Genomic DNA, 8,511 nt, shown 5'->3' with positions numbered 1-8,511 from the left:
CTCGTCTGCTCAGTCTCGTTTTGCTTGTCCCCCGTCAGTCGTTTGGATTTCGACCTGTTCTGGATTTTTCTGTTGGATTACCCTGTTTGTGTTGGATTGTAATTTTGGATTTCCTGAACTCAGCCACTCTTGTAAGTGTGCCCGCCCTTCATTTATTAAATCATTGAACTATACCTGCTCCGCTCTGTGTCCTGTGTTTGGGTCCTACAACCTGCCCTGCTTCACCACACACAAATCCCTGACAGAAAATTAGTAGTTATATATATATATTTAGTTATAGAATCAATTATTGAATGTTGCACATTTAACTGTTGAAGCTTGGTAAAAAAATTAATACAAAATAATTATTATAGAGAGGTGCCGATGTCGCAGTGGATTAGACACTTGTCTCTGATTCCCACTGCAACACATCCACCAAATAAGTTGTTGTCATGGGTCCTGCTTTACCATCCATGTTATAATAGAGCCGCTGCCAGTTTTATCGGGGTGTGGGGGGTTCTCAGTATATTTTTCTGCTTTTTTGCCCTTTGCCAATCACATGCCTGGGTTATAAAAGATGGGAATGGAAAGAGATAGTAAGTAATGCAGATGTTAAAGGAATAGTTTGAAATTTTAAGAAATTAGTTTATAGTAGTATAATAGAACAGTTTATTTGCTTTCTTGCCAAGAGATAAGAAGATTGATAGGCTACCCCATTCATGTCTGTCCATTAAGTATGAAACTTAGCTTAGCTTAGTACAAAGACTGGAAGCAGGTGAAAACAGCTAGTCTGGCACTAGTCTGCAGGCATGCTAACAGGCTGTAATTAGGCACAATGGCGCTTTGAGCTAAATGCTTACACATCTTAGTTTAGTGTGTTAGCATTTGTAACACTTGTTTTAGCGCTAAACCAGACTAGAATTGAGATGATATTGTCAGTAGCTAACCTAAGCTAACCATCTCATGGCTATTTCCTTTACTGAAGTGGTTGGCAACTTACTGCACTGTAATGGTATCTCTGGTCTATTTTTGTCTAATTGCATTTTCTTTTATTTGATTTTATTCTGTTGATCTCATTCTAGTTTGGTTTACTTTATATTTCTTGTTATTATTAGATGTTGTTCTAATGCCTATCTTTGCCCTTATGGAAAGCATTTTGAATTGCCTTTATGTTTTGTGTTATACAAATAGGGATGGGGATCGTTAACTTTTATTGATATTGATACCCTTATTGAGGCTGCTTAACGATCCGATTATTTATCGATACCACTATCAATACTTTACTCTTACTTAGTGATGATTTATTTGGTAAGACCAGACCCAATGGGCATGAGGTAGGCCTGCACGGTATGAGGAAAATATGTGCAATAACGTATATTGAAATGACATATCACTTGCGATAAATAAACATATATTGAAGTGTACATATTAACTGCCTGGTTGTTTTTAATTTAATATTTTAAATACAGCTAAATGTTGTTTCTAGAGCAGCAACATTAATGTTTACAACAGCAAAGTAACTCAATAACTTTATCTGACATCACAAGTAATGAGTGACGTTTAGAAAGAATAACATAAGTCTGTATCAGTCCCTCCTCCTCTCTCGCTGGCTGCAGGTGATGTTACCAGGTAGGAGGAAGAGGAGAGGCTGCATTGTCTCAGCCAGCAGCTGAGTTTTTAAGACTACAGACCAGTCTGTGCTCCAGACAGACAGCTTTCTATTTAGCTTGTTTTTAACATTTGGCTAATGCCAAGCTAGCGTTAGCTGTGCTTGTGTAAAACATACAGGATGAGATACTGAAGACAGAGATGATTAAATTAACCGAAGGTTTTATTGCACGTACTTACAGTAACGAGCGTAGCTGTCATCAACTAACGTTACAGTAGTTTGGAGCCAACTTAACCCTCACCTTATTCCACCGTGACGGCGCAGCCTCTCGCTCTGCTGCCGCTGTGTGTGTGTGTGTGTGTGTGTGTGTGTGTAGGAGCCGACAGAGAGCAGGCAGAGACTGCAGCCTGATGATTTTCTTATCCATTGCGTTGCAAAATAAAACTAAATAAAATTGACGAGACTTAACGTTACATCATAGGACCCGCAAGTCTCAATAGCAGTATCGATAAGCTCGAACCTTGTTGATTTTCGGGTTTTGAGAAATTTTGGAACCGGGTCCTTTTGGAACCGGGTCTCGATCCCTATCCAAATAAACTTGACTTGACCTTGACATGCCTATAACATCAGTTTTCCATTGACCTCCATGCATTTCTGACATTTTACATTTACTTTAATGTTTTGCATTTGCTAACACTGCAAGTGTTTATTCTTTTCAAAGAGGTCAACTGTATTAGTGGACAGCCTGACCTTGAGTGCCTCATTAAATAGTGATGTACTGGATGATTAAGTATTAACAGATGAAGCAGTGATGAGTAATGTCAGTCTTCAGTACAAGTTTTGGTGGCTGCATAGAGAATGTTAATGCATATAAGCACATTCACACTGTAGATACATGCATGTACACTTTCATGCTTGAAGTCCTGACACATGACTTGCGGACTCCGACTCTTTCTTTCCTTCACAGCTAAATGAAGCAGGGAAGCCATGGCAGCGTCCAACAGACAACCTCATTTGTATCATTTTTCATTTGTTCATTCTGCCTCAGATCTCTCAAAGAGAGAGAAATGAGCAACAGAGGAGGACACACAGATAGAAAGAGCTAGAAAGACAGAAAAAGAGAAAGGATGCTGAAAAAAAATGACTCTCAAGAAAGAACATTGGGTAGAATGAAAAGGCCCTTGACACCCACTCTCCACCACTACAACATTGTGCATTAAAAAGGCCAAAAAACAGGATCAAGACTCCTATTTTCTCTGATTTCCCCAAGTGTATGCCAAACCCCGTTAGCTGAAAGTGATAGGGAGGGCATTAAGCTTAATGCAGCTGCTAGCTATAAGCTCCCAGGGCAGGCAGGGAGAAAAGTGGGGCCTCTAATAAATTAAATAAATGACTTCCCCTGCCTGCTGCAAACTGTCCCCGAAGGACCTTTTCACACTCTGGGATGATCCTCAACAACCAGTCATCTTCAGTCTTCTGCAACCTGCTTCCTTCTCTTGCCTTTTCTTACTGTGGACTGATCTTCAGTACCCTCTAGGGGAGATCTCTGGTAATTTGATTCTTTTTTCTCGTCTTTCACATTTAAACACAAGAACAAGTAGTAGCTGGATAAATTATCTGACATTAAAGAAGGAAATAATGGTAAGCTCACCTGCTCAGGACATAAACTAAGCTGGGTATCTGTGGCTAAACTGGGCATAACTGACCACCTTTCCAATTGGGCTTGCACTGTGAAACTAGATTCTGATCTACTAGTGTGTGTTTGAAATCACAAAAGATTTTTATCACATATTAAATGATAAAAACAATATTCCATTTAATTATGCTGCACTTGTATGGGAGGGATAAAGAACAGAAGAGCTGTGCCCTCCTTTTCCATTGCTGCATATCTTTGGGATTGTACCGCAACAACTACAGGGTGACTGACTCTGCCATTCTTGTGGGATATCGGCCTGCTGCCAAGTCCCTCCTGATTTGGCAGTAATTAACCAGGCTGTGCCTTGTTTGTGCATGTGGACATGAATAGTAGCTTGTTATTTGAACATTAATGGCTGTGTGTGTGTGTTGTGGACAGACCATAGTTCACCTTGGAACAGCTCCTCAGCAGCTGCGTGTCCTCTGGAGCAATGTTTATGATTCGTCAATACATCCTCCTGTAATCCCGTTTTAGGATGTCCCTGACTCACAGTTTTAAAGGAAGCATGATGTCTGTATCTGTCCACACACGTGTCAACCCACCTTTGAGTGCCACAAGTGACTTTAGGCTGCTGCCATTTCCCTTTTCCTTGGGGTAGACCTTGTGTGAAAAAGTTTCTGACTGGAGGACATGCAGGAGTATGGACAGTTATTTTCTTGACTTGATGTAAAATGAAACACAATTTGATTTCAAATTAAAGGTTCATCTACAACTGCCAAAAAAAGAGGAAGAGAATTTGTGGTCATAGCTGAAGATAGTCTTTAATGATCTTGACCTTGGTGTCTCTCCTTGCTAGGACAAAAGTTCACCTGCAAAATGAAGGAACAGCCAACAGTACAGAGAACATGTTAAATCCATTTGCCATCCATTAAAAGTTGATTTATTCCAGTGCTACTACGTACATTATGCATCATGTGGCAGTGTACACAGAACAATGATTGGGTTACATTTCTTCACTTTTTCGGGGTTTTCACTGTTATTGTTCAGTAGAAGTGTGGTCTGATTCCTGCTCTAGGAGGAAAGCCTACTTTTCAGGATAATAAAAGACTCTGGGATGCGTTTATCACTTTGACTGATCTATCATCATCAGAATAACGTCATGAATGTCCCTCACTTCTACAAAATACTGCATATTTTTTATTGTCTGGTGGAGAAAATCGTGTCACTATCAAATATTGGAATGGTGTTTTGGCAGGACTTTGTTAGTAAGTATGAGGACTGAAGAAAACAAACCTTTACAACAGGGTCAAAAACAACAGAACCTGATCATACCGCCATCAGCAGAAATAAAGTGTGAAAACAATAGAAATGTTACCTTTAATTAACCAGAGTTTCAAACCCATCATGTCCTTTATAGATATTGTTTTTCTACTGCATACTTGCAACATATTGTGCATTGCACCCAGTTACCTAAACTCCTGCGGTTCACCATTTGTCCCGTTTACTTAGCGACATCTACAATGAGGTCATATTTACAGGACACCCACTCTTGCTGTTTACAACACCCCTGGGCCAAAACGGACATCTGTCAGTAAATGAGCTATTGCTCTCAGCTTTCCCCTTTTTTAAAATCTACTCTGTCCCTCTTGTCCTTAACACTCGTACCCTCACATCTCTCTGGGGAAAACACTCCAGCATCTGTGTAAATGCAAATGATCATTACACAGTGAGTGCAACATAGAACATGACCTGTCAGTTCCCCTGCTTCTTCCTTTCTATCTGTTATTTACATTCAAACCACTCAAAGGACTTTGCTACGGGCCAGTTGGGAATCCTCTTTGTGTGTGGGGGACTGATGTTCTTAATGATGACAGATGGCAAGCGCGAGGCTAAACCTGATGTAATGAAGAGGTGGAAACCTTAGATATACGAACAGGCAGGTGAGGTCGTAATCGAGCAGATAATCTTCCATTAGCTGTCCTGACTCATTGGATAACACTGATTGAAACAGAGACTGTAATGGCATGATAGATCCCTTCATACTGGAAGGGTAGAGTGTAGCACTGTAAGAGAAGTGAAGAGAGGTGGGAGCAGTAAAGAGTCATGCTTCATCAACTCAAGTTGAAAGGAAAAAAGCTAATATTCATGCTTGATTAAGTTCCACTCGTAGCAAACTGAATATGTTCTTAAATGAAGTGCTCTCTGGCCAGTGCAGAGCCAGTGGAAGAGTGGAATTGCTGTCTCAAAGGGTTTGACTTGGTTTGACTTCAGCCTGAAGAAGCTTGGAAATAATTAAGATCCAGGAAATAATAATGATCCTATTTGTTTGTTAGCTTCAGGGGCCATAAAGATGATTTTTAGCACTAACATCCTTTCGGGACTATCTAACTATTCAAACTACTTTAGGACAGCATGCTAGCCCGCTAACCCGCTGACTTCCTGATCTGCCTTTTAAATGTACTGTAAAATCCTAAAGATTTCTCTTCACATAAAAAAAAATCTCAGCACAACTTTAGGATGCTTTATATACCATGCCTTTGATATTTAAAATTTTGTAATTTCTCCTTTTATCATAGTGAATGTGTTTCAGTGTCTTTTAGAAAGACAAAACACGGTCTTGATGCTGTAACGTTAAAGGAAAAGCATATGATAGACAATTTGGGGAAATGCACTTATTCACTTTCTTACTGAGAGTTACATGAGAAGATTGACACCACTCTCCTGTCTGTATGGTAAATATAAAGCTACCGCTAGCAGCCACTAAGCTTATCTTGTTATAATGAAAAAATGGGGAAACAGCTAGCTTGGCTCTGCAATCCGCTGACTGACTGAGCCAGGCTAGCTATTCCCAGTGCTACCAGTCTTTATGCTCAGGGTAGCCAACCGTCTGGTAGCAGTCGCTTCACATTTACACTAGAGAGACGAATGTGGTATCAATCTTCGTATCTAACTCTTGGCTAGAAAGTGCTTAAGTGTATTTCTCAAAATGACGAGCTATTCTTTTAAAATTGCAGAGGGACCAATTCATCAAAGTTTCTTCAGCACTTTTATTTGTATCCTTTCAGGATTCTTTTGTATTAGCACTTTGTCTTCATCTCATATTTTTAACAGGGAATGCATTACAGAATCACATTACTGCAACTCTCTAGGTTCTGCAACTCTACAAACCCTAGGTATCCTAGTAAAAAAAGGGAACTTTTAGTAAAAAATGATAAAAGAAATAGAGGCAACAAACAAACAAAAGTAAACTAAAATCTAAATCATCAAGCCATCCACGGAAGATTGTGTTCCATTGTTATTTTTGCACTAAACCATGCAAAGGGGCAGAGTTGGTTTCCTAGTTCGACCAATGATGTGCGCCTGTGGGTCCGTATATACCAGCAGACCTCAAGCCATGCCATTATCTGAAGACCACAGGAAGCTCTAATTGGTAGTGGTGAGAAAGGTAGACTACTACATATTTCATTGTTATGTGTATGACTGTGCAGCATTGAGTTAAAAGTGAACATGTTCTCTAACAAACACAGTCACAAATATTCTCTCAGTCTGTCTCACTTTCGCTTACTCTCTGAACTTTTTCATTTCTCATGGTGTTAGTAGAAATAGGGGGGAAAAAAGGTTTTCAAAACATTTAGAGTTGCTGTGTAATGGAGGCAATGTTATGCATTACATTAAGACATTTTCTTTAAAGTTTTGGAGAGGAATGTATCTGAAAAAGGAATGCAATGCTGTATTCAGACTGTTAACATCGTAAAAAAGCTCTGAAATTAGTAATTAAATAACCCTCTACTATTTATACATTCAGGCACTGAAAAATCACATGTCAATATGTAACTAAAAAAGATAGTCGCTCTCATTTTCCCTTGGTAAGAACAAGGAAGCTGAAACCTTGAAGTTGGCAACTGTGTAAATTTTTCCTACCCAGTAGTAATTCCATATGTATCCCCTTTGCTCTTCTTTTGTGTGACAGTTTCTCCTCCCCCTTTCAAACACTGACCTGAAGTCAGAGCTATCATAGCCTCCTCTAAAGCTTTCACTCTAACCTATGGGAAAGAATCCATGACACTAGTCTTTTGAAAGGGAAATCCAATGGTTTGTCTCGCTCTCCTCACCGTATAAACAGATAGACGGACGGATGGGTGGACAGATGTCCTCCATGGCCTCAGAGGGCCAGCAGGTGAGCCAAGGCCCTCAGCTCCACAGACCAACTTCCCCCCTCTTGGTTAAGGACTCTCCGGTGTGATAGCCAGCTCTCACCCCAGCGACCCTGAACTCAGTCATTTTTTAACTATACAAGGGCTTTTACAAAAAAGCTAACTTGAACAGCCATACAATGGCTAAAACATAAACCATATCTCTACTTTATCTCGGTTTTTCAGTCATTTTTAATTTTTTTTCTCTTTTTCTTTTTTCAGATGCATTTGTGTTTTTCTTGATTTAAGTCTGTTTGCTTTTCTTTGTTCTTTTGGAGTAGCTCTGATCCAGTCCTGTGCTGAGAGGCTCAGTCACAGAGGAATTGGTTTTTGGATTTGATGGGTGGGGAGGAAAGGGAGAGGGAATGGGTGGAAGGGAGAGCGAGAATAAGGGCAAGGATCAGGCCGGGGTGAAGATATGGGTTCATTATTAGTCCAGACGTTGGACTCGCCAGCGGTTACAGGGATGGCTTTGGATGGGACAGAATGAGGTGATGAGTTAGTTTGGGAAAGGTGAGGCTCGATGGTGATTGCAGAAGGTTTGTCAAGGTTATCCGCTATCAGAGGAGGTGTGTGGTGCTGTGGAGGGAGAGCGCCGCCTACGGGCGGTGGAAGTCCAGGATCGCTCAGAGCGTTCAGAGCGCTCTGAGGCTAGTGAGGCGGGTCGAAAGCGGTGAACAAAGCCGTCCAGGAAGTCCTGCTGCTGCTGGGTTATGGCTTGGGAGATGAGGCAGGGCAGCGCCTGCAGGCTGCCCGTCACCGAGTCCAGCTTGTCCTCCAATGTGCCGATGCGCTTGTCCAGCTCCTCACTGCGCTCCTGCAGCTCTGACACCAGGTCATACATCACATTCTGGGTCTAATGAAGGAGAGAAAATAAATGTGTTTGGGGAGGTGCAAGAAAAGAGGGCGGGACAAAGGAGGGAGAGACAAGATGGAAAAACATTAAAAATCTGTTTTACAACTTAATATCCACAAGGAGAGGCAATACATGAAGTTTACAGAAGGCACAGTATGTATACGTTGCCATAGGAAAAAACGTTCATGTCATAGTTCATCATGAATTACATGACTAGACAGTCTAAATCTGACTTACT

The 8,511-nt window shown here is 40.8% G+C and overlaps 1 protein-coding gene across 1 annotated transcript in view; it reads right to left on the bottom strand.

Annotated features, from left to right (window-relative positions):
* Positions 1-4,026: 4,026 nt before the first annotated feature.
* The window catches only part of kcnn1a (potassium intermediate/small conductance calcium-activated channel, subfamily N, member 1a), a 47,276-nt gene continuing 42,791 nt past the window's right edge, over positions 4,027-8,511 (bottom strand). The window contains exon 9 of the mRNA XM_046052726.1: positions 4,027-8,273. Within this exon, the coding sequence (XP_045908682.1) occupies positions 7,968-8,273 (306 nt within the window). The 3' untranslated portion in view covers positions 4,027-7,967. The remainder of the gene's footprint in view (positions 8,274-8,511) is intronic.

This window comes from Micropterus dolomieu, linkage group LG06, assembly GCF_021292245.1.
Source record: "Micropterus dolomieu isolate WLL.071019.BEF.003 ecotype Adirondacks linkage group LG06, ASM2129224v1, whole genome shotgun sequence".
Taxonomy (NCBI): domain Eukaryota; kingdom Metazoa; phylum Chordata; class Actinopteri; order Centrarchiformes; family Centrarchidae; genus Micropterus; species Micropterus dolomieu.
Note: the sequence above shows the minus strand (reverse complement) of the source record. Positions and strands in the feature narration are given on the sequence as shown.